Below are 26,782 nucleotides of genomic sequence, written 5' to 3' on the forward strand. Positions count from 1 at the left end.
ATTTGTAGAGTGCTGTCGAAAATGATCTCATCATTTTTGTCACTAAAATGGAACACCTGATTCACAGCCTGTCCTACTTTCTCTTTATAATGGTATTTGGCATCTATCTGTATGGTTTTCAAGTGTCCAGGCTGGGTTACATTTAAAATGTAAACTTAATAAGCTGGGGGGAGGGCTGGCATGTTTTTCTAAGCCTGATCCCTGTTTTTGTGATACTTGAAAACACTTTTACTTATGGACACATTTTTCTGGTGATTAATTGAAAGACCACACTCGTATAGCTGATCCCCTTCAGCCTGTGACTGACCACATCCCAGACTGAAGGGAGGGTGGTTTTTTTCTCCCAGTGTGTAAAATGAAGCTGTTCTAAGTTCAGTCATTTCTCCATATGATCCTAATGGCAGCTAAACCAAGAGCTACGCTATTGCTAACTCAAAAGGGATGTGGGAGAGCAGTTATTTTAATATACACTCATTCATTTTCCTGTAATGAGATATCAGCATGATTTTTAAGACCACCAAAAACGCTTGTTTTTTCTCTTAATGAGCAGTATCTTTAAGAAATTTACGCTCAAGTCCTAGACACTGATATCCTGAGGGTATAACAGAGGCACAAAACTGGGGGATTTTAGGGGTCAAAATTACTGCTTCACATCTCACTGATCATGGGTTAGTGCTGCAGGAAATGTAAAGAGGAGTAGAATTTAATCCAGGACAATTTAATCTTTGTTCAGACAAGCTGCTAATGGGACAAGTGTTTAAAAGCCAGAATTTCCATAGTTTCACAAGGCTCACAGAGTTTGACAAAGTTCCTTGAAGTCCATGGAGAATTTGAGCCAGCACTTTCTTTGCCACCTCTCAAGTAATTGTAAATGTATTGCACACAGTTTTTAACTAGATTGTTTTTTGCTGGAGCTTCCTGATAGCTGATTTTTAGTATAATTTTTGTCTGTTTGCTTGTTTTTCGGCAGCCCAATGGTAGCAGCCAAGGCAAGGTGCACAATCCATTCCTTCCTACCCCAATGTTGCCACCACCACCTCCGCCACCAATGGCTAGGCCTGTGCCTCTGCCAGTGCCAGACACAAAACCTCCAACCACATCAACAGAAGGAGGGGCCACCTCTCCCACTTCTCCAAGTAAGTATAGACGGCAGCGGGATCCAAGGGCTACCGGCACCGCCGGCGCTCGGCTGTGCAGGGATAAGGACTGCACACATCTTGGGGAGCAGGAGAGCTCTCTGCTCTCCATGATGGACAAAACTCTTGAGCTGCTTCCGTGTCAGCAGGGAAAGCCTTAGCTCAAGGTTGCAGTTTTATTTTTGACTTGGTTGGCATTTCACTTTAGCACGTGTGAGGGAAATCGAGGCTGGTGGCTCAGCTGTGACACAGAGCTCGGATCTTTGGGATCTTGTTTGCTGCCATGAGGATTCAAGTAGATATCCCATCCCTGGAAGTGCTCAAGGCCAGGCTGGATGGGCATCTGAGCAACCTGATCTAGTGGGAGGTGTCCCTGCCCATGGCAGAGGGGCTGGAACTGGGTAATCTTTAAGGTCCCTTCCAACCCAGATCACCCCATGGTTCTGTGATAAGTTGGTGTCTCAAGTCAGGCTTTAGAGGATAGATCCCACATGGAAGTCAGGCAATCTCCTTGAAAACATCCCTGCTTACACACACTGGGCTAAACTAACAACCCTTTTCAGTTTACTTCAACTGTCGTTCTTTTGGGAGTAAATCTTCCTAGATTAAGCCAGACATCTTTCCCTTACGCCGTGCATTTTAGGCAAGAAGTTCTGGTATGTCTTAGGGCCCGGCTGAAAGCTCTAATCCTCTCCCACCACCCACACGGCTCCCATATGCATTTTGTGTAGCCACAAGTCAAATTTACGAATTCCTGGAGACACACTTGGGGATACCACTTTGGAGTCACTCTTCTGGGAAACAAATGCAATTCAGCTGTGTCTGATGCTTTAAGAAAAGTCTGGATGTTCAGGGAGTTAATTGTGAAATGATTTAATGAAGCTATGCTCAAACTGACATTTAAAAACAAAAGGGAAGCTTTCAGTGCTTTAATGGCAACTGTAGGGGACTTGTTCCACAGTGAAGGGAGTCCAAATAACATCCACAAACAAAAATCAATCTAATCGAAAGAGCAAATCCCTTTGTGTGCTTTTCAAGCTTATTATTTAAATGCTATATGCAACCACTGCTTGATGTGCAGAGAGGTACTCACTCTTCAGACCAAGTGAAGCCTACGTTTTTAAAGCTTTCTATACTTTTCAGGAGGCTTGCACAGGTTCCAGGGGGCATTTTTAAAATCTGGTAGTTCCTCAGAGGTTTTCATTGCCTTCTGCTACACGATAGTGCATCAACTGCAAACTCAGCAAGATGCTCTGGCTCGCTTGGAAATTGAAATGGGTTTTAGTATGAGACAGTCTGGTCAGATTGTGAACACGATCTTCTAGAATCAGGACTTCTCGAATTGATCAGCAGATTTTTGTTGAGTGAAGAAGTTGATTCATTCCCTCCCCTCCGCTCCTCTTTCTGACCTTAGACCAACACTGGTGCTGACGGGGAGTTTTGACGCTTTCCGAGGGGACTTCCAAGTCCTATCGATAAGATTCCGCGGTGGGATCTAAAAGGTTAATGTTTAGTCATAGTTATCACTGAGCACAGTCAGCAATGCCTTACTATTTCCTTGTCTTCAGAACCGGGAAAAACAAAACTAGGTCAGTGTGTACTTGTCATTACGGTTGTGACTCAGTTTACTGGCAGTGTCTGGTGTCAAAAAGAAAAGAAAAAGATTCCCAACAACATTCTAGCACTAATCTTAATTTTTATGATACTGTGATTGTGTACACAAGCTCAGAGTGTGTCTGGCCGGATTCTCAGCTGGCAGAAAAATGGGCATTTCTCCTCTGAAGGGAGCAGGACACCCATTGGTGTCATCTTGGGGCTGGTCACTGGGCTTTGTGTTCAGCAGACAGCTGCCACGTTAATTGGGAATGGAGGTTTTCTCAAGAGCAGCCAGTTAATGGTATTTAAACAAAAGATTAGGAAAATAATTACTGTTTGTTAATTAGCCACGCTGATGTCTAAACATATAGTTCTGTACATATTCAGGCACGCATCTTCCTTTTGGTGAGGGGTTTGAATAACAGTGACTCGAGTTGTAAAGAAGCATATAATTTAATTTAGGGACAAATTTTACAGAAAAGTAGATTATAGGAAATATTTTCTAAGAAAAACTATGACATATAAACCAAAGCCAGTGGAAGCATTGGCCACATAAAAGAGGAAAGCAAACTGAAGTTTGCGGCGTCGCAGGCAGGGTTTGCCAGGAGGACCCACTGGGCTCCATTCAGTGTGTCAATCAGGACCAACCCTCCATTTCCCTCCGTGTTTATTTTTTCCTTAACTAAATATTAGCCTTCAAATAGCGAGTGCAGATTCACCAGAGTTCCACAAGAGCCTCACAAAAAGGTGTTTTCCATGGTTACGAGCTGCTGGAGCGCACCGGTTCTGGGAGTGTCGCCGGGCTATGGCTGACTGCCCCACAGAGCTCGAGGATATTGGAAAGTCACTTATGCAACAAAGGCAGGAGTGATGTTAAATTTTGGCCAGACTCTCTCCTTAGCCGTGTGGAAGAGAATGAACCACCCCCCCCCACCCCCTCCCAAGGAAATGGAGTGAAAGGGGTTGGCATTTGCTCCATTCTCCTTCCCTTTTTTGGTCGAGCAGAAAGCCCTCAGCAGAAACAAAATGCAGTCACGGCCCAACCAAAAATTGGAATATGGCCCTCCTGAGGGGTGCAGGAGCCAGGAGCAGCTGTTCAATACAGCATGGCCTCCTGGGAACGAGAGCTAAAAATCACAACAAGGTGGTTAATGATTCTCAGAGCAATAGTGAAACTCTCCAGCTGTGACATTAACCAAAACATGAACATTAGTGCTGTCCAAGGAAGGAAGAGCCCCTGGAGATGCACACTGGGGATCTGCCGCTACTGGGTGGCCAGGCATGCTCTGGGAGCAGACAATTTCAGCTGCAAATTCCATCCCTTTGGAAAGCCAGCATTTTCCTCAGTCAGATGGCACAATGGAGATGGGATTCACGAGATTTGGGAGGTTCATTTTTCCTCCACAAAACCTTTTTCAACAGAACACATCTTTGATATCAGAAGCAGACCCAACATTATCTTATCTCAGATCTCTTCCTGATTTTCTCTGGTTGGTAACCCATTACAAACACAACACAATATTTTCCTGAACTTGGCAGTTTTGGGGTTTAATATCTCGCTGCCCAAAGAAAACACCACCTCCACTACATTCCAGTTGGGCTTTATCACCATCATAATTAAATCATTCCAGAGCAGAGCCTAAGATACTGCCATCCTGTACACCCTGACTTTTAAACAGCTTTTTAAAACAAAGTGTTATTGTCTGAGATTCACAACTCTTAACTTAAACGAACTCATTGCTGGTTAATGTCCCTTTGAACAAAGGAGTTTTCTTGTTAAAAGACATTTGTGTCAGGATGAGGAGAATGATCTTACAGCTGTAGTACAGGATTCATAAAGCCAAGTGCCAGGTCCTGCCCTTGGGTAGCAACATCCCCTGGAACTCTCCAGGCTTGGGACAGAGTGGCTGGAAAAAGCCAGATGCTGGTCAGCAGCAGATGAACGTGAGTCCAAGTGTGCCCAGGTGGCCAAGAAGGCCAACAGCACCTGGCCTGGATCAGCTCTGGTGTGGCCACAGGACCAGGGCTGTGACTCTCTCCCCTGTGCTGGGCACTGGTGAGGCCACACCTTGAATCCAGCAGAAAAACACTGAAGTGCTGGAGAGTGTCCAGGGAAAGAAATGGATCTGGGGATGGGTCTGGAGAACTAGGAACGGCTGAGGGAATTGAGGGAGCTCAGCCTGGAGAAAAGGAGGCTCAGGGGCGATCCTGTGGCTCTGTAAAACTCCCTGACAGGAGGGGACAGCTAGAGGGTAGTAGGACTCTGCTCCCAGGGAACAGGGACAGGGCAAGAGGAATGGCTTCAGGTCACACCAGGGGAGGTTCAGGTTGGATATTGGGGAAAATTTCTTCACAGAAATAGTGGTCAAGCACTGGAGCAGGGGCAGTGGTGGAGTCCCCATCCCTGGAGGGATTTAGAAGCCCTGTGGATATCGCACTTGGGGACATGGGGCAGTGGTGGCCTTGGCAGTGCTGGGGTAGGGGTTGTACTCAGTGATCTTAAAGGCCTTTTCCAACCTAAACTTTTCCACAATCCTGCAATCAGATTGGCCTTCTCTCCCTTCCTCTGCTATGCACTGACTGAGCACCTTCTGGGCAAGTGTGAGCTTTCCGTTCACTTCTTTCCCCATCCATAAAAAAAGAGGGTTGACTCTATCATTCAGTTTGCTAAAATCAGTTTCCTCTCAGATACTCAGCTGCAGAATGCACTGCAGTAGGAACTGTTCTACTGCACCTCGTTTCTCCAGTTAATCCTCTTGCTGCAGCTTGAGAAACAGGACAACTCTTCACACTGAACACATGTACCTGTCATCCTGGGCTGTAAAAGGGAGACCTAGTGGTTCATTAGGTCATCACTCACCCAAATCATCTTTACCAATCCTTTTAATCCAGAACAATGATGAATTACACACTCCTGCTCTTAACAATTATTTCAGGAAAGTATATTTAGAAGTAACATTTCCCTACTGCAGGCAACTTTAAAACACACAACATCCCCAAAACTGTTTGTTTGTCTTGTCTTTCATACAATTTCTTGCCATTTTGGCTAAATATCAAAGCTGTCTGTGTGAGCAAATGTTCTTTCTCTGCCAGCTCCTGTTTTGCTTGTTCCTGAAGTGAAGCATCATAGCAAATTTGTGGCATCACATTCATTTCCTTGGCTGTGGGCTATGATGTTGCAGACAATCCTTAGTGAATTCCAGTGGCAGAAAGAGCAGGCTGGGCAGGAAGCTGTTTCTATTCATGCCCAATGGGACAGTTATCTGCTGGTGTGAACCAGTGTAGGTCTGTGCAATTCCCATGGAGCAAAGCTGATAAAATCTGGAGAAGATCTGCCTAAGAGACCTGGCTGCTGTTCCTTGTTCCTTTCCATGCTTTGGCTTTTCCCAGACTGGAGTTTGAAGACCCCAGCATAGGCTTAGTTTATATTTATGCTATAATAGAATGTGACCCAGTTTTATCCAGTAAGACAGTTTGCCTAATTCTGGGACAAATTCTAGGGATCAGACTTCCAGGAATCCCTCCTCCAATGTCAACCAAGGGTATTTATCTGAAGACAGTAAGATGCAGCTGGAAATTAATCATGGTCTAAGCAACACTCAGTACTTCTCCCTTTCCTGAAACAAATTTTCCCCTAACAGGGGAATGTGTATTCCATGTCAGCTTAACATTCAGAGCCAAAATGGCCCCTTACAATCCACAAACATCCGGGGACATTTTACAGCGAAGAGGGAACAGCACCTTGGGAGAGTCCAGTGTAAATCCTCTGCATAGTTGTCTTTTTGGTGCTCTTCCCCCCCTGGCTTCAGCAATGCAGTTATATGACCTGAAGGAAATACCAAGCTGACATCCGAGTATTTTCAGAAAGCAAGTTAAACATCGTTTGGAGCGGAAGGAAGGTATACATAGCAACTCACCCAGCGAGCTTTGAGGGGACTGTTGTGCATATTACACACTTTTCAAATGCTTTCGAATTTTTTGTTTGAACAGAGAATCCATTTAAGTCAGCATTCTGCTGGTTCCCCTTTGATTTTCTACCAAATATCACAGCAAAAGTATCTGCCAGCGGGGAACTGTAAACAAGATCTTGAGTTCCTTCCCTTCTGGGTGGAACTTACCTGCTCCAAGGGATTAAATGGCCTCTCCACTCAATCTGCTTCCTTAAAAGTAGACCAGGAGAACCAAACAACAGATGTTTGATTTTTGAGCTCTAAGTTAATTTTCCCCACTGCAGAAGGAATTCTTAGCCTTGCACAACACTAGTTCATTAGTTAGTTAAAAAAAAAAAAAAAAAAAAAAAAAAACCTCCACAAAGAACAGCACAGAAGAATCTTAATGCAAGGCACTAGCAACAGGGAAATGCCTTTTGCAAATGTGTGGCTTCTTTGAATTATTAACCAAATTAACATGGTAAAAAGGTGAGGAGAACATCTCACCAGATCTACTCAGTTAATTTCTTCCTCGGTTTGCAGGTAGGAGTAACATTCAGCTTACCTGTTCCTAATATTCAAGCTGCACCACAATTTGCAAAACCATCTCAGGAAGATTAATTAGTGTTAATTAGGAAGATTAAAAGTCTTAAAAATTCCTTTAAGACTTTGTAAAGGAGAAGTGTTCTTTGCATGATTTTTGCAAATGTTGGCTTCTTGGAGAGAAAAGCTCACCTCACCAGAAACAAATGGGAAAAATTCCTTCTTAGAATCCAGGAGTGCCTTATCTCCCCTCATATCAGTAGGAAATGAAGATATGCAGCTCCTGGGGTGATTTCAGGGAATCTTGAGAGAGGGAAGTTTTCTGATGAAACTGTAAGAGCTAAGAAGCATCACAAGATTCAAGTTTGTAAGACTTGAAGGAAGTGGCTCTGCCTGCTCCTAGACTTGGGAACTCGTCACCCAAGGGCTTTGTGGGATGCAGAACATCCACATGGGTCCAGGTGCATATTGGGCATTGGGTGAGAAATCCCTCCAGGGCCTTAAAAACAAGAAGTTCCTGAGGTGAAAATAATCAGAGGTGGGAAAGAATGGGAGAAAGTAAATATGTGACCTGTTTTGGTTGTATCTGTTTATGGCTTCTAAGAGAGGTGACAACGGCCAAGGTGCAGCATTGGTCTGATTTGGCACAGTCTTAAACCAAAGGCTCCCCCAGTGTAATCCCTCTTCACCAAAAATTTCCCTTCAGAAGGGTAAAAGAGTTTCCTCCATACAGCCAACTCAGTGTCTTCTCTGACTCCTAACTCGCTTTACTTTTCTGTAACGTTGAGGCCTCAACATTAAATTTAGCCTGACTGGAATTTGGCAAGTAACTTTCCTTTTACTATTTTTTTTTCTTTTTTTTTTTTTTTTTTTTTGTCTCTTCATTGGAGAGTTAGGTTGTCTGGGGATTTTATTCAGCAGAATGCACTCCCATAAATATATTCAAAATAGATTGGAGCCCTGTTTGTATTAAGGCATCTATTTAGGTTATTTGAATTTAGATCTAAACATGCAAAAAACTGAGGAAAAGAGAAGATTGCTTGAGGGTTTTCAAATGAGAGGAAGACTAAAAATGCATTGAAAGCTTTTGGATGTGCAAATACGTGGCATTGTGGACAGTTGCAGTGGAGAATATAATGCAACAATAAAATCATTAAAGTACTTCAAGTTTGGAAGTAATCTGGGTTCTTGGCTTGCATTGCATTTAATAGCTTTACATTTATGGGAGCCACTCCAATTTTTAAAGGCAGCTTCAGCCTTCAGACTGATTGCACTTACCACCCCACTGAAACTGCAACCCATTAATTTTTTACCAAAAGGATCTTCCTAGTTTGTCAAACACGTCAAGTGAACATTTTAGAGAGTGCAGACCACAGCAGTATGAAAACCAAAACTATATCCAGAGAGAATGCTGGATTAGCATGAAATAAAGGGCCTGATTCTGTTAATGAGCACTTAGGCGATTTCATTGCTATACAAAACTCTGTTAAAAACAGAGATACCAGACATTTGAGTGAAAAGAGTCAGGACCTGCAGAAATCTCCTGTGCCAGCCCGTCATGGAAAGGCCTGCAGTGGTTCTCCTTCAGGCTGGAGAGCTGCACACCCTCCCCTGAGCCCTTATTGTGGCCGTCCCCTCTCCCAGCAGCCCAGTCCCCTACGTGTTGATACCGCCACCATTAAGCCCAAACCTTTCCAGTGTCTCAAACCAAACTCTTGCTCTCTAAAAAGTTCGCACATTTCTGTGTCAAACATCTGCTTAGGTGGCTCTGAGACGGTGTGTTTTGGTGTTGTTCGTGTGCAATCTAGTGCCGCTTCCTCAACGCATGTGTCCCTTCCCTTCACAGCCTACTCGACACCCAGCACCTCCCCCGCAAACCGATTCGTCAGTGTTGGACCACGGGATCCAAGCTTTGTAAATATCCCTCAACAGACTCAGGTGGGCCGCTTTCGACTTCTCTGTTTGCCTGCAGCCTCTTCTCCTCCTCCTCCAGTGTCCTCTAACGTGTCCCCGCGGAGCAGCTGCTGCACTGCCGCTGTCACTTCACCCACATGGTCTCAGTAACTACAGTGAAATGTCACTTGCAGTTTGTTTGTCTGTTGTGGTTTTTATTTTCTTTTTTTTTTTTTTTCTTTTTTTTCTTTGGTTTTTTTTTTTGGGCTTGTGTGGTAATAACGCTGCTTTCGTAACTGGAAGGATGTCTCTTTGCTTTCCAAGGTGTTGGCTTCCACCGTGCAGTTGTTTGCTTTAGGGCCGGGGTTTCAAAGGCTTTGGCTCCAACCTGCTCCCCAGGCACTGCATTTATTTGTCTTTAGATTAGGTGCTAGGGAGAAATCCTTCCCTGCCAGGGTGGGGAGGCCCTGGCACAGGTTGCCCAGAGAAGCTGTGGCTGTCCCATCCCTGGGAGTGTCCAAGGCCAGGTTGGACAAGGCTTGGGGCAAGCTGGGATAGTGGAAGGTGTCCCATGAAACAAGATGATCTTTAAGGTCCCTCCCAACCCAAAGCAGTCTGTGATATGCAAAAGGAGCTCAGAGAAACCCATGAGGTAACAGTGCCTTGTAGTCCCCCAGCAGACACAACGGGAGACTGCTCCAGTGACTTCCATGTAAAAAAAAAATACTCAAATTCCTGGTTGGCCATTTGCATGGTGGGCTTTGAGTGAGCAGGAGATTTTTGTAATTGGGAGCACATCTGTTTTCCTTACACAAAGGGGAAAAAAGTCCAGTTGAGGCAGGCCTATAAAGCTGGGTTAGCTGAATTCATGGTCCTGCTATGGTCAAATCAGAAGCTCAAGTAAACATTTGTGTTTCTTTAGGAGAAGGACGAGATTTAAATGTGCTTTTTCCAAGCTGTATCAAATTCCCAGGGTCGATTAAGAAAATAGTTGTTGGCAGTTTTGTTAGCAGCTAATTTGAGCCAGATGTTGAAAAAATTAAGTCTGGGCTTAATATCACGTTATCATGGGGAGGAAGGTATAAAAAAGTGAGCAGAGTTAGTGCTTTAGGACAACTGTAGTTTATAGGTTGAAGTGATTGCTTGACTACGTTGCAATTCTTCTAAAGGTCAACTACACGAGATATTTGTGATTTTGTTTTGAGCTGGTTGCAGTGACTAAAAAGCAGTAATTCAAATAACTGGCAAACTGGGCATTACTACCCTTGGCTCTTCTAAGTTCTTTCAAATGGTTTATAGGCTTCTGAATAATTAGTGTGCAGATTAATGGCTGTCACATGCCACAGTAGGTGCATGAAGACAGACTCCTTGTTGTGATGGCTTCAGCACCTCCACCGTCACTGAAACACAGGTCACTCATTCCCAAAGATTTTCAGTTTACAGGGCTGCAAGCAGCTGCTTGTGAGCACAACGTGTTTTTTTGCTGTCTGCTCTTGGTGTACAATTTGTTAGGGGCTTCAGTTTATAGCTCTGTGCACAGCACAGGTTAAACTATATCGAATCTCAAACCTTCTCTGCATTAAATAGGGTCACAGAAAGTACAGCAGCAATGCAGAGAGGGGTTTAACCCATCAGATTCTGGGGGTTTTTTTCATGCCTTAACAAAACTCAGCCTGCACCCCACTTTTCCAGCCTTGTGCTTTATTGGGTTCATGGGTGTGACAAGTTTTCATGCACCTTCCCATTTAAATCATATTTCCCCGGTTGTTTTGGAAACAAGTGAAATACACAGAAATATGCTGAAATCGGGAAACAGGAATGTTAAGGTGTACTGCTAAAGTCCTTAAGCACTTGGTCTTTTCCTTCATAGCTCAGGAAACCTGAAACCCTTTGGAGAATGCTACTTACCTTTTCCAGAAGACTTGAAAAACTCCTAGTTGGTAAATTGATTATGTAGTAAGACACAACAGTATTATGTCTCCAAAGATATTTAAAACTTACTTGCATCCTGCAGCCTAAGTTTCCCAGATAAGTTTGTTGACTGTAAACTTTTATCCTCCTTATTTATGACTTAAATCATTTTAAAGTGCTCTAGCGTTACTTTAAGTGCTCCTCTGTAATGCAGTGTAGTGAATAACAATGCTGTACAGTGAAAAACAATACTCAAGCACAGCTTTCAATTAAAGTCTAACATGCTGCAGTGGGCAAGGAGACTGACTTCCAGTCTCTGACTCCAGCTGCATCTCCCTGCTTCTATACATCATTACACCACCACAACCCACTTGATACTAAATATATAATTTATCAGCAAACTCACTACTTATTCATGAAAGGACTCTGAAGTTGACTGTGCTTTGAGTCAGAGAAGTGAGGTAAAAGTGCTAACTGCAATGATTTGGGATTTACATAGCATTCCTCTAAACAAAGACAGGCTTTTGTGCTCTTTTTTTGCAGAGCATTAGTGCATAGAACGACCACTTAGGATATTTTTGACATGAAAATGTAAGAACGCATAAGACTGTGTTATTAAAAGCAGCTGGGGTGGCTCCTTTCCATCAGGATCTTTAGAGTACATCCAGAGCCAGGCTAAGTAACAGGTCCTGAGGACCACTAACTCAACTCACTAACCACTGTGCCAGGGACACAGCTCCCTGGGACAGGAGGAAATAGGGAACACACTGAGCTTCTGGAAGTCAAGCTTAAATATAAGGGTTAAGTGACTCTTTACTGCTGGAACAATAAAATAAAAATGAAGGCTGTGTCTGAACATCTGCTTTTTAAAAATTATGGTCCAGCAACAACCCATATGAAAATATTTTGGTCAGATTTTTGGTGGCTGTGATGTTCTCTTGGTGGAACATTGGACTATAAGCACTCTTTACACATCATCATCATTAGTCTTCAAGTGCTGCAGAAGTCAGTCTGTGTGCAGGGATGTGGCAGCTCCACAAGGCAGGAGTCACAGTTCCCATACATGGGCATTCCCAGAACATTGGAATAAAATCCCAGGCAAATGTACCACAGCATGGCTGGGCTGGGGCTGGGATGATTCTGACCTGGGCTGTTTCTAAACAACCAAACCCAGTACATGCCTTTCTTAATCGGTATTAGAAAAATTATCAGTAGATACTTCCATTAGCACTATGTTCTGATCTGTGTTATGTTGTGTCAAATATAATCCTTTAAAGGAATTTTTTAGAGTTTATATAATATTCATAAAAAAGCCATCTTCCTGTGTCTACAAAGGTTGTAACAGGACAACCACTCCATGACAGAAGAGATGGGGAAATAAACTGCTTTAAGTCAGTAGTTCTGATTTGGTAACAAAAGCCCCCAAAGGGCTGTTGGCTTTGCCTGGTTTTAGCAGTTTCCAAACTTTCCAGTCGGTTTGGTATTCCATCCACTGCTTACACCATCCATCACTCTGCCACTCCACTCACTGCACAATTGTCCTGTCTTGGGGGTTATTTGAATCTAAATTTCTGTTTGAGCTATTAGAAGCAACACTTGACTTGGGATCCCCTGTATACGTTGACAAAAAGGCACAGGTGTTGTAACCTTTGCTTGATAAATCATTTACTTTTGCTACTTGACTCGCAAGCAATATGGGGGCATCAGCTTTTTAACTGCCTTTTCCATATGCAAATCAGAAATACAGGATGCCTGGGGTACAGGGGCTCTGGTTTCAAAAGCAAGTTGGTCTGGATACCTCATGACTAAGTAATAGATACGTCTCTCATATTGCCAAGGACTTGTAATACAGAGAGTGGCAGAGGGATGGGAAAGTCCCATCGCGTTAATTAGGGACGAGCCTCTCGGTAGCACCAAGGTGAACAAAGGGATCTGAATTTTGAGGTGTTTTTTTCCTAAAATTAACAGTGAGGCACAGGCTATGTGCTGGGAGTGCATGCAGCTGGGAATGCTAAACCAGCAACCTCTGACCACGGTTTGCCACTCACCACTCCAAATGCTGTTTGCTGCTCTCTAATGCCCTGGCTTTGCTCTAGGGTACAAAATTCCTTTAGGTATCAGCGTGCTCTGTACTCATCGTGCTGCAGCTCCACTTCACACTAAACATTGTTTACTATGCTGAGTCCTGTTTGCCACCTACTTAGCCTACATCTTCCTGGAAATTGTACTTGAGGTGCTAAAAACAGCTCCTGAGAAACACATGCCTGCTCCATCTAATCGCTCCTACCTGTCACTGGCCCATGTGCCCTGCACAGGGAGATTATGAGGATGCAGGGAACAGAAACTGCCTCCCACGGCACGCACCCAGGCAGAGAATCAACCACTTTGTCCTGTGAGAAAGTGGATCCTGTAGCCCTGACCAGCTGTTTCAGGAAAAATCCCTCCACAATGTAAACGCGCTTTATATCAGATCCATCCCAGGTAGTTTCTAAAAACTTAGTTAAACACAAACCCAAATATTTATTCCCTAGGCTTTCTGCAGGAAAAGATAAAACTTATTTCTAGAAGGACAGAAGTAGAAGCTCTTCCTGGTTCTGCCTTTGCACAATCCCAATGCAGAGTCAGATCCTGGATAATAAGCAAAGGTCTTGTGTTTTCACACTGTCCCTGGTGGGGCCCTAGAGCCTCCCAGCCACAAGAGAGCTCTAGATAGAGCTCATCCTTTATAACACAAAAAAAACTGAAACAAAAGGCCTATAACCTGCCTGGAACGCTGAAATAAAGTTTAAGAAAAACCCCAGAAGTCAAACAAGCTTATCTAGGCAGCAAAATAACAGGTATGAAAACCAGCAAGCTCAGCAGAACAGCCTTATAAAGACCAGGTACAAAAATGCACCCTGTGAAATACATCTTTAAAAGAGCAATAGTAACTTAGGGGGGAGAATCACTGAAGTTTAGCAAAGTGTTTATAGTACAAGGAAATTGCTAACTCCTTTAGATCTGCTCCCGCTCCCTGCCTTTCCCAAATTAGACAGTGGTATCTTTGTAGCTTTCTCCTTTTGGGCTTTTATTTATCTCTAAAAAAACCACCGTATGCCTCAGGTGCATACACAAACCTAATTGTACAATTACTTTCTTTCCCAGAGACAAGGCAAAGCCTGTTTCGCTCCCCCACAAGCCTTTTTTAGAGAGCAAACTGCAACCTGCAATTTTTCACTGGCACCACTTTAAAACAAAGGGCATGAGAGAAAAAAAAAAAGAAAGAGCTGGATGCTGTGTCCTGTAGGATAGCAGATGTGAGCTCTGTCAGACCAGGGGGGAGGCGAATTCCAGAGTAGAGGATCCTTCTGTGAGAGCAGCCAGGCGCTGCTGCCCAGACACTGGAATCTGAGGAGCATGGTGCAGGTGATACCCCTCTCCAGGAGGGAGGCAGGGAAGCAGCCCTGTAGGTGGCAGGCCCCAAAAGTGTATAGGATCCATAGATCAAAGTCAGCACCTTGACTGGGAAGCTGATGCAGCTCCTGCAGCGCTTCGCTCCCGCAGCTGAAACCGCCGAGCCGCTCTGTGCCCAGGTTCCATTGCCACCCTATGGAAGAAAGAAACCAGTGCACACATTTTCCTTTTGCACAAATCAAACCTGTGCCTGGCTTCACGGGGATTTTCCATCCCTGCTGCTCACTGTTACCGTGCCCTGCCCTTTGCCCCCTCCCAAGGGGATGCTGAGCCCCACGCAGCTCGTGGCCGTGTGCTTTATTAATGAGCACCACGGGCTGCCTGGCCTGTCTGCCTCCACACCCTGCTGCCTTCCTCCTGTTTCCCAGAGCCCAGGAATGGCACTGGGCAGACAGGCAGGACCTGCTGGCCCCGGGGAGGCAGGGGTAGGGCAGGGCTTTGTGGCACTGTGCTGACAGCTGAGCCACCGCCTCACTCCGCACATGTGAGCGCGTGTGGGCAGGGGCAGGGCAGGGACACTGCGAGGGGTGTGCGGGGGACGTGGCAGAGAACATGAGAGGCAGCAGAAGGGACACCAGGCCTTTTATTTTGGGGGTTCTGAGCAGAGCTGTTTATAAGCCAGGTCAGAGCTGCTTGTTGCTCAGAGGACTGTCCCTGCTCAGGGTCAGAATACTCGTCCTCGAGGTTGGAGGTACTGCTTGTGTCTGAGTGTGAATGGAGATAAAAACCACTAACTTGGAAGCACTTGTTACGCTCAGCCTCTTAGAATTCCATATTCTGTACAGTAACCTCCCTAAGCCAATACATGTGTCCAATTTCAGCTGCAAAGCACTTCTAAGCAGTCTTGAATGTTCCTTTCCTTTCTCTTGGCCTGTCCACCAAATGTAGTGGGAGGTTCAGAACACGATTTCCATGAAGGAATAACATCTCCAGTGTGTAAAGAAGAGAAATTTGCATAGATCAGATATAAAAACACAGTTTTGGGGTGTGGGACTGCAACTTTCTAAAGCCGCTGAACTTAGAGAGATCCCACTGCTCCCAAACCCTCCAGGGATCTGTGGATTTTCCCATATTGGCAAAGGGAAGTGAGGGCTGCTCTCCTCCAACATCTGGAGGCTCTGAGCCCCCTTATCATCGCTCAAAGTTTTGATCTCTGTCCAAAAAGTGCTTTGCTGCTGCACCAATGGCATCAGGCTACTGACACATGACCTGAATTTTGGTGCTGTGTTTCCTCTCCCACCCAGGACACAGTAATACCATTCTGAATTTGAGGGTGGCCTGGAGATAGCTCTGAAAATGCAGTGTGAGCCTAGAGAGTGTGGATAGGAAATGCAGTGCCAGACTCATCAAGCAAAGGTCACAAAGGTGACCAAAAACTAGGGTAACTCCCCTTCACTCCTGTTCAACTCAGGGCCCAGAGGCCATTTAAGTTGCACAGAGCAGGACTATGGAATTCCACTCTCAGGTCAGTTCCTATAAAGGGCTGAGAACGGCACACCTCAAAAAGAAAGCGCACATTTCTCCATAAAGGTAAAGATTCCCAGAAAACTTCCCAATGCCATCGTGTGGCTGCATCTTCAAAGTGGGCTGGAGCCAAATCAGTCCCCAAATGCCTGGGTTAGTCCTCAGCAGGGGAGATCCTTGTTCCCGGGCTTTTTCTTCCTCCTCCTCGTAGGCTCTGGTGAACAGTTCAGACTCTTTTTTCGAAACCAGCACTCAGCATCCTATTTCCAGTAGATTTAGCATAGAATTATTTACAATGGACATAGAAGAATTTCCCAAACTAAGCAATTAAACTTACTGAGTTTTCCCCCTCCTCACAATAACCAGGAAGCCTGTGCGTAAGGCTGCCTTTCTGTGGGTTTTATGGCCATTACTTACTCCACAGTGGGGGAGAAGAAAGGGAAGAAGTAAGTGTGGGCCTGGTGGGAAGAGTTGGCAAATGCAGAAATATGATGAATGAGCTGGAGAGATTTAATTTCTTACTAAATTCTCTACAAGCTGTGTAACCTTTCTTTAGCTAAACAATTACTCTAAAAGGCAATGATTTTCTGTGTTTTCATTGAAAAGTCTTCATAATAACAATGGCCTATGTTCTCCTTCTTGAAGAACTTCTGCCAAAAAACAGTTTTCTTTTTTCCATTCAGCAGGAAACTTTCTTTTATTTTTATTTTTTCAATCTCATATTCCCCGCTAACATAGATTTACAAGGCCTACCACTTACTGCATGGGGCTGGGAAGAAGCTTTCCCTCAGGCCAAATCATTTTGGTCCATCTCCTTTGTAGGGATTCTTGCAGCTTCCTCCCAAGAGGACTGCAACCACTGTCAGAGACATAATACCGGACCCAAGTGGCCATTTAAGCTGACAAAATGTGACATTCCCTGTGTTCACAGGTCAGGGGACATGGGAGGGGACTCCCAGATTTGTTTTTCAGCAGTTCTTGCTGCTGTGTTGCGGTGGGTGCAGTTGTGGGGGGAGCATGATTTTGGTGTAGTGGGGGAAAAGTCATCAGGTGTTTAAATTCATGGCTGCCAACATGAGGAAATGAGACGAGCTGATCCTCCCTGAGCCACAGGGTCCGGTTTAGGGGCTGATCCCTGCTGAACCACAGGGCCAGCTGGAGTCTTGGAAGGGCTTTGAGGGTGCAGCATGGGCGGAGCGCTGCTCACATCCCTACATTCACACACACAAATCAAGCCAGGCTAGGGCAAGGTTATGGTTCTGTGCCTCGTGCTGCTGTTGGCTGGCTTGGCCAATTTCCTGGCCACCACTGCCCGCCCCAGCCTCCATGGCAGATAATGCTGTATTGGATTAGTCTGCTCGCTGCTGCATCAGGTCCACGATCAATTTATTGACTCTGTCAGAGTGGCTAGTACAGTAATTGTTACAAGAGCAGAATAGAAAGCAAGAATGTGTCCACATAAAATATAAAAATGACGTTTTGTTCCTTCTCTCCTCTTTGGCCCTATAGATCTTTATGTGTTTACACAGTGGAGAGCACTTTACTTAAGTTAATCAGCTCCCTCTACATTATTAATTGCGACAGTTAGGGCGCTACGTGGCGGCAAACGTATTATTGAGAGCATTGATCTCACGCTGACGGTGTGGACCTGGGTAGGTTTTGTATTCCTCCCCTTCTTTTGCAACTGCTTGAGGGCACTATCAAATCCCATTTCTCTGACTGACAATACACCATCGACACCATCGATCCCAGAGAGGGGCAGGAGGCTGCACACCAGAAAGAAAGGAATGCACAGAGAGCCAGGCTTGGGGAATGGGGCTGTTGGAAGTTGGTGATCACGATAATTACCATGCCTGGCCTGATTTCTCTATTTTGTAAAGAGTAATAATTTAAGAGCTGAAGTTCCCCAAGTTGCAGAGGTAGCATGATGAGACCTTTTAAAATGTGCGCAGAATGTATACCCTTAAAAAAAAAAAAAAAAGCCATACTGACTTTTTACAAGGCTTTTGGAAGTGCCTTTGAAAGACATTTCATGAAAGTTCAGCCTTCGCAGCTGATACCTATATGAGCTCCATAAATTCCACCCAGCCTGACAAACTCCAGTAGGTGTCACATGTGACCTGGATGGAAAAGGTCAGCAGCTGAATTTACGGCTTTTGCATTTACTGGAACATTAAGATTTTTTGCCAACTGCCATATACACTTTTTTAAAATTCCGTAATCAAAGGATTAGGACCACAATCTACAATGAAGGTCAAAAATTAAAGGCCACAATCCCTACATCCTTCCCAATGGATAGGCATTAAGCTACCTCTGTTCTAGGAATCACCTTCGCTTAATGCCGTTAACACAGAGGTCAAGGAATAAGCTCCAGAGGTGAACACTTTGCAAAATAGACTGTCCTGCTCTGAAATTAATACTGGATTCCATAAGAAGGGACCAAAAGAAACCTTTTCTTAACAGAGGAGTCCTCAGTTTGCAGCAGATTCCATGTTCCCAAGACACTGACCATCACCTGCATAGTGCTGGACTGTCCTAGAGAAATATAAATAACACAGAGGGGAAAGACTGGGGTTTCAAAAGCAATAAAGCAAAATTACCTCAATTTTGGTAAAACCTGTTTATATTTTAAATTTGACAAAGATGTCTGTTTGTAGTAAGAATTGCTAACAGCATGGGAAGATGCAGCTTTCAAATTTTACCTGGTTTTAGTTTAGAACAGCAAAACACGTCTCATTTTAGGCTTTTGCTTTGATAGCATTTTCTGCTTGAACAGAGGTAGAGTTGGAAAAGTTTAATTTAAAACCAGGATTTCAAAAAAAAAAAAAAAAAATCTCATAAAAACCAAGAGGCTAAACTAAAAAACATCTTCTAGGTTTCCCTTTAGTTGCTTTAGTTATTAATATTCAACTTTGAAAACAGTACTGACACTATAATCATAATATTCTCAGGCATATTCACTTGTGTGACCCAACTGTTACATCATCTATAGAAACACTGGTTATTACACATGAAGAGATGCAGCTGAATGCACTGCAGAAGGCACCGAAATGTAATTTTAATGATGAGCTTTGAGTAACCAAAGTCACAACCAACACAATGCAGCCACCTCGGAGGCTGAGCACAATAATTTAGGAAGAAATTGTTCCCTGTAAGGGTGGGGAGGCCCTGGCACAGGTTTTCCAGAGAAGCTGTGACTGCCCCTTCCCTGGAAGTGTCCAGGACCAGGTTGGATGGGGCTTGGAGCAACCTGGGATAGTGGAAGGTGTCCCTGCCCTGCAGGACATGAAAAAAGATAAGCTTTAAGGTTTCTTCCACCCAAAACCATTCAAGGATTCTATGAATTTCTGCATTGCTTGGAGCAGCTTTATACAACTTTAGAGATCCTTTTCCGCTTTTGCTATAACTACATCTTTTCAAATACGACAACAAAAAAAGTGTACCTGTTTTTAAAGAAAAAAAAAAAGGGATAAACTGAGATACGATATTTGCACAGGGGGTTGGGTTTTTTTCATCTTTCATGTGCTAAACAATGAGACTTGAGATTTTGGAAGAACACTTTGACACATCATATTCCTTGTTTGGCTATTCCCTGGTTTGTCGGGGCTTTTTTTAAGGACTTTCTTGTAAGAGTCCTTTAGGTTAAAGATCATGTCTGAGAATCTGTGGTATGGGACCCGGCTGTACATTCATTGAAGCTGATGAGAGGAGGAGATGGAAGATTTGTTATTGGCAGGAGTTTGTTTTAGAAATACAATAACATTTTTGTTTAATTATGGTTGTCTTTTGCTTATAACTGGGCACAGTAGAGTAAATCTAGCCTTTTTCAGATAAGATAAAGGTTAAAATTCACATTTTCTTTAGGGGGAGGGCTTGCAGTGCAGTCTTCATGTATCTGTGGAGTTTTTAATTTGATGTTACAGGTATTAACTCTCAGTGACTCTAAAGCCATCTTCCTTGATGCAGAGATGGGTTTGGACTTGGGGTTTTCTCAAATTACTGGTCTTGTAGGCTAAATACGAAAGTTTAGACCAGAGGCTTGGAGCAACTTGCTCCAGTGGAAGGTGTCCCTGCCCATGGCAGGGGGTTTGGAAGATCATCTATCTTTGAGGTCCTTTCCAACTCAAACCATTCTGTGCTTCCATGATTTCCCAGCAAGGGAGGCTCCACAGGCTCTTAATAAACTCTCTTCCTACAGGCACCCAGGGCAGAATTTGTCACAATAGTGGTGACTGCTTTATCAGTGCTGCTGATGTTGAGTGAGACTGAACAGAGCTCAGATTCTTCTCCTTGAAGCTCTCTGAGAAAACAAGGAGTAAAAGTAATAACATTTAGGGGGAAAAAAATTGGAGAAAGAAAGCTGGAGAAATGTAGTTATCCATACAATGGAGCAGCTTACTTAGGGAGTACAAAGAGCCACTTCTACACAGGCTATTTTCAGGGAAAAGCCTCATATTCAGTGACTCACAAAAGTGAAGAGGCACCTTTTGATTTTAAGTTCAAGGTTTACATTAGTAATTTTGTCTGTTTTCTCTGTTAGTATTAATTAAATTGAGATAGTTTAATTAGTATTACTAAATTTGATCATTAGTAGTAATTCATTCTGCCTGCCATACTGCACAAATATGATGAAGCAGAAATAACTAAATTGTTTAATTTCATCTCATTTAATGACTTTACACTCCACCAGGACTTTCATTGGCATCTCACAGTATGTGTGAAAATTGCTCCAAGCTAGGCCAAGACCCAACTCCCTTTAGCCAACCATGTCTAATACATCCCTCCTCATCCAAAGGTGGATCATGTGCTGCAAAGCCTTTTCCCGTTTCTCCAGCAGGGAGCTGGCAACCTCTGGAGCCTGGGGTGGTCTTTCCCTGCCTCACTCACACAGCTCTTGTAGCATCCTGACCCCAATGGCCCCAGTGGATCTCTACAGGACTCATCCCTGCATGGGGTTCCCCACAGCATGATGGAAGAGTCCCCACAACACAAATCCCTGGACATGGATCCCTGAGCACGAGCATGATGCACGACCTTCCATTTTTCTTAGTGCAGTTTAGCAAGGTACAAAGCATCAGGAAAAATGCAGATGTCAAAAGTTCCCACGTTCAGGCGAGGTGTTTTTTTGTTCAGCTCAATGCCCTCTTGGCTTTCTTTTTTTAAGGGGAGTTTTGGGAAAGGGGGGGGGGGGGTGTCCCGATGAATCGAGTCATTATTCCTCCAGCTCACTGTCTTCTGTAATTTTAAGGTCAAAAGTGCCAGAGTTGCCTCTGTGCTCCTATTTCTGTCCGTGTTAATTTGGAGACGGGTTTTGATCTCCTTGCCCAGTAACACCTAGGACTTGCCAAAACCCGAATTCCTCTTCCTTTTTTGCGGTCTCCAAACCCAGCCTTGCTCTACCCACCTCTCAAAACATGCTGTTGTCTTGGCCCCCACATCCTGGGGTCTCCAGCTGTCCCTTTGCCTGGAGTGTGCCCTGCCAGCCCCACTGTTCCTGCTGCCCACGTTCCAATTCCTCCCCTGTGCCTCCCTGTCCCCACTGACCCGTCCCTCCTGGTTTTTGCCCTGCTTTGATCAGGCTGGGCACTCTGCTGTCCCCACAGGGCTGCTCATCTGTTCATTTCACACAGATAGAAAACACAGGCAGGGCCCTGACTTTTGGGGAGGATTTTGGAGGGAATGCTCACTCTCCTGTCCAGCCCAAGTCATTCTCTCCCCTCGCTTTCCTCCCTGTGCTCTGAAGTACTCTCAGGGCAGTCAAAAAGAGCAGCTGAACTACCTTTGGTAGTTGTAGGTCAGCTACCTTTTAACCCATGATGGGTCTTCTCCCGTTACACCACGGGGAGCGCCTGCACAGGGATGGGGTGGTGGATGGGTCCCCTACAGCTCCACTGGGGCTGTCAGAGCCAGGATGATACAGGAGCCGAATTACCAGGGCAAGGAAAGGCCACCTCAGCCTTCAACCTCATGAAGGCTGCGGTGACCTTTCCCTCCTCCCTGCTCTCCAGTGGAGAAATGGAGAGGGGGGGGGGGAAAAAACCACCTAAAAACTACCTTTTACACCCCAAACTGCAAAAGCAAAGAGCCACAGCCTCTGTAGCAGCTTTCTGGATGGAGCCATCCATCCCGGCGGGACCCCTGGGCCCCTGACGTCGCTCCCGTGGCTGCCGTGGCACGGGACGGGGCAGGAGAGCGCCGGGGCACAGCGCCGGCTGTGTGTGTACGTGTGCGTCTGTGCGTGTGTGCTCGGGCTGCCTCGCTGCGAGCCGAGCCTGGGAGGCCCAGGATGGGGGTTGATTTTCTTTGGATGACTTTCCCCGATTGTCTAAAGCAATAAAAGTAAAGAAACTTTTTTTTTATTTTTTTTTTTGGGGGGGGCGAGAAAAACGGTGGTTGAGGGTGAGATTATTTTTGCAGTCCTTGGTGCAGGCAGAACTCCTTGAGGCTTCGGGGTGGGGTGAGGGGGGTCAGGGAGGTTTGCTCGCCTGAGGACTGCAGGAACTGGCTTAAATTGAATAAAACTGTAAGTACAGTATCGGGGACGGCGTAACAAGGAGTTCTGCAAAAGCAACACCACCGGAAAGCACAATGAAGAATAGAGCGGGTTACGCCGCGGTGAAAGTATGTACTGGTTGTTATAACACCGTGCCTCCAGAATAAATTATGTCCCTTTAAAAAGTAATACTTTAACTGTGGAGCTATATAGAGACAATTAAGACGATATTGTTCTCCTCATTTCCCTCCCCCCCTCCCCACCCTCCCTCCCTCTCTCTGCAGTAGCTCTGTGGAAACTTTTAATGCTGCAGCTTGAAACTTGGGCCTCTGGGTCTGAAATGCCTGAGAAAGCACTGCGGGCTCTAACTGTAAAACATTCCTTCGGCGGGCCCTGGAAACAGGGCGCGCTGGCGCAGGCGAAGTTCAGAGGGATCACATGGAAATGAGGGCTGGCTGCAGGCTCCCGAGGAGCGGTTTATTTCCCTTAAACCTGAACTTGAACTTGGGAAGGCGCAGCCGGAGCCTGGGCCGGGCTGTGAGGGCGGCGGTGAGGGGCTGGGAGCGGGGCCGCCGCAGGCCCCGGGCACCCACCCTCGGGGCTGGGGGGTCCCCGGGCACCCAGCGGCTTTTGTGCCGTGTCCGGGGGGTGGGAGCCAAAGGCTTTTGCTTTCATCCAAGCAAAAATGCTGGAAAGTCCCGTCGCAGCGGTGTGTCTGCCTTCCCGGTTTCCACGGGACTTCCCGGCATGAGGTTACGAGCGGCTCCAAGTCCCCGTGCATGTGTTGTTTCATAAAAGGAAAGAAATGAGGGAGAGCTGCTGGAAGAAATACGGGGTTGTTGCACTTTCGAGCGAATTTAACTGTGCTTCCAACAGAGGAAAATACGGGGCTGTCTAAAAACGAGGCGTAAAGCGCAGAACTCAACCCCCCTCGCAGCACATTTGCTTTTACCTCGAAATAGCAGACGTAAACCGTGAGGTGGGTTTAAAGTTGGTTTTGCCTCTTTGGTTCCATGCATCCCGCTGTTTCCTTCTTCTCTCGCAAAAGTACGTACAGAGGGGGGGAAGCGAGGTGCTGAAGCTGGCCGGTGTCACCAGGTGTGGTGGCAGAGGTGGCTGCTGTCCCAGCCACAGGCGTGGGGCGGCTTCCTCCCCTTCTGCCCACAGCTGGCCTTAGCTAGGGGGTCATATTTTGGTCATTTCTGATTACTCCCGAACAATTTTGGCTATGTTTATAGCAAAACTTTGAAAGGATGAATGGGCGAAAAAAATCCCGCTTGGCAGTAACTCAGGAAATATCTACAAAGATGTTCTTTCTGGAGCGAGATCTTATTTCAGGGTTTGTGTTAGGATCATTTTTATTCTGTGACAGCACATAAAGAGAGCGGGACAGAGCAATGAGGTCTGGCGTAGCTAAAATCCCTTCTGTGTGTGTGAGGTTATATAGTTTATCAATGCAGAAACCACCACGGGCTTGGAAAAGTAAACAGCTGGCTTGGGTCTGTGCGCTGCACTTCGGAGTTGTCTGCAGGATTTAAATGGCTCGCCTGCGATTTTTGGAGCGGGGCAAATATATATAGTTTTCCTTTCAAACATGTCAAAAGGGTTTTTTGCAGCCGTTTGTTTTCTCAGTTCCTTTTTTATTTGTTGCGATTTTCCTTTCTGATTCATTCCAGTTTATTTTGCTTTTACAAACGGCTTCGCTGCCACCAGCAAGTCTCTACAAATAAATAATAAAAAAAAAGTTTCTAGCCCACTCAGAAAACCTTATGGCAGCGACAAATATCAGAGAAAGCCATCGTCTCTCTCAAAGATTTCATCTCACCCTCCACTTAATCCGCTTGCTGTACCTCAGATCTCAAGTAACTTTCATACTGTGGGCTCACTTTAATGGATAGAATCTATTTTTCATGAAAAAAGCAGGAAATAAGCTGTCTTTCGTACAAAGATTTACAAAATGTAATCATTGTTGAAATATTCTCTTTGAACTGCCTTGTCCGCAGGGGTGTCTGGCTCCCAATACCCCCGTTTCTTTAGAACACCCTTACAAGTTCTTCTGGTAGATCAGGTACACTGGTGGTTCTGGTCTTTGATGTCTTGAATGAATGAAAGAAAAGCATAATAAAAGAGAGCTGTTGATCAAGCATAAAATACTCTTTAAGCTGACAGAATGGCAGAGTTAACACATTCTAAGCTGCTTTTAGGTTTTTCCTTTTTTTCCTCACATTTTCCTGTGCTTTGTGTACAGTGGGGGTTTTTATTTTTTGAAAAGTCTCTGATCTATGTAGTATGCCGTCCTCTAACAAAAACCAAAATGGGATTGTTTCTCTCTCTTTCTCCCTTTCTTTTTCCTCTCTCTCTTTCCCTCCACTATCTTTTTTTTTTCTTTTTTTTAAACAGCAAGGGTTGCAGTTTAGCGTGGCTGCAGTCAGCTTTCAGCCGACCACGCAAAGTTTAGATGCTATTTTGCAGATTTCAAAGTCAGTTTACTAACAAATAAGTGAACTTCATTGCTTGGTTTTTTAGAAAACTGGAGGAAGAGTGTAACTGGCAAAATGTTCCCCAAGTAAAGGGAAGACCCTCTGCCTAAAAGCAATTTTGTAAACCAAAAGACAGGCAGGAAAATGACCTCATTGTGAGAGAACTTTTCTTTTAGAGGCAGAGAAAAGGGAAAGTTTTCTTCCTGTAGATCTAATTTAGATCTTAAGTTCCCATACATTATTTATACATCATATTCAGAGTGCCAGCCTACTCTGCTGACTGGGTTACATTTCAAACATTTGCCATTGATAAGTCTTTGCTGTATTATATTCAGGCTAAATGCGAATATGTCATAGCGCAGTCAATCTTTAATCCGCTGAGCTCCAGGTCGGGGCAGCAGGGGGTCCAGCACTCAGAGCATTGCTTTATACTTAAGAAACATCTGGGGCCAGCTGGGACACTTTACTGGAACATTCAGATGTCTGGAACAACAGCAGGAGTTACTGTACGAGTGTGTTTTCATAGGTTTGGGAGGGTTTGGGGTGACTTATTTAAAAACACTAGCTGTTCCCAACTTGAGGTTTGAACCCAGGCAGAAATCTTGCCTGAAGTGAGTTTGTTGGTCCCAGGAGAGAAGTGGTTTTGGACTACTATACATTTTTAATAGTCAGCAGGCAAAAGTGCATATTACAAAATTATTGCACGTAATTTAATGCAGTTTGCCACAACTGGCATTCCCGCAAAAACTATTGGATGCAGAGCTACTGTATGCATTGCCTGGAGACCAGTGTCCCTCCTGGGACAGGTTTTATCTGCCTCCAGACAATACAAATGTGCTCGGAGTGGGGCGTGGGACTCTCTCTGGTGCGGATGTTGGACAACCAGAAGATTCTCTCACTGTTTTATGTCCCTTTGGGGATGACCAACATGCTACTTACGTCCCTGTTGGTATTTCAGTCTGGAAAATATAATTACTAAATAATTAATCCCAGCTCTAAGAAAATAATTTCCATAGGCACAAAGGTGACCTTGTCTTTTATATTCACCTTTCGGTCCTACGCAGTAGGATCAGATTTTGAGCCTGGAGAAACTCTGGAGGAAGCACTAGAAGAGTGGGATGAATTCAGATGTGGGGCAAACCAGAAGCAGTTGCCGTGTCTGCAGGAGCCCTCCAGCCAGTCGCACCAGAAGCTGAACTGCCACTGTCTCCCCTCACCCTGGCAACCCTTTTGAAGTGGCATCAAAGGCCCAGTTTTGTCCCCTTGCTTTCACACGAGGCACCGTGGGGAAGAGCCTTGCCGGCACCTCTCACAAGGTGATGCCAAGAAGCCCAGTTCACTGCCTAACTGCTCACATTCTCATTTTATCTTTGCAACCAGATGGACTCGTTACCCCAATTCACCTCTCCGGGGGTTAATGTTCGTGAGAGCCTCAAAGTTCTTGAGGTGACTGAAATGTCATCCCCAAACAAAACACCTCACAGGTGCCAGCGGTGGTGGCTTGGGTTCAGCTGAGCTGCCTAAACAGCCTCTTTGCCGGCGAGCTCTAAAGCTGTGGGGTTTTATTTTATTTAGGCTCTTATCACAGGTGGGTTTTCCCGCCCGGGCCCGTGCAGTGATCGCTTCCTGCACGCGCCCAGGGCAGCAACGGCCGCAGCGCCACAGCAGCCGCGTTTGAAGTCCTGATGGCACCGACCCATCCTGCTGCCAGGCACACAAACAGGGAAAACAGCCCACAGAAAATGGCTATCACTGAGCAGGTCTGAGCCCTGAGTGGGTATGGGGAAACCAAAGCTGCTGTGCGTGGAGTTTGTCAGAGTTTCAAACGTGTGAATGTCCTTAAATAACCTACATCGCCCGGAGAAATAAGCCAACTGTCACACC

At 45.2% G+C, this 26,782-nt stretch overlaps 1 protein-coding gene across 11 annotated transcripts in view; it reads left to right on the forward strand.

Annotated features, from left to right (window-relative positions):
* The window catches only part of NFIA (nuclear factor I A), a 250,817-nt gene that overhangs the window by 211,472 nt on the left and 12,563 nt on the right, over positions 1-26,782 (forward strand). For 7 of the 11 annotated variants that reach the window (XM_066192925.1, XM_066192926.1, XM_066192930.1 and 4 more), the window contains 2 exons: positions 971-1,136; positions 9,051-9,142. In XM_066192925.1, coding sequence (XP_066049022.1) covers positions 971-1,136; positions 9,051-9,142 — 258 coding nt within the window. Of the gene's footprint in view, positions 1-970; positions 1,137-9,050; positions 9,269-26,782 lie in introns of those variants that run through there. The other 4 variants (XM_066192928.1, XM_066192932.1, XM_066192936.1 and 1 more) reach the window with 2 other exon arrangements.

This window comes from Chamaea fasciata, unplaced genomic scaffold (genome assembly GCF_029207755.1).
Source record: "Chamaea fasciata isolate MVZ Bird 193981 ecotype frontalis unplaced genomic scaffold, bChaFas1.0.hap1 SCAF_10, whole genome shotgun sequence".
NCBI classification, from domain to species: Eukaryota; Metazoa; Chordata; class Aves; order Passeriformes; family Sylviidae; genus Chamaea; species Chamaea fasciata.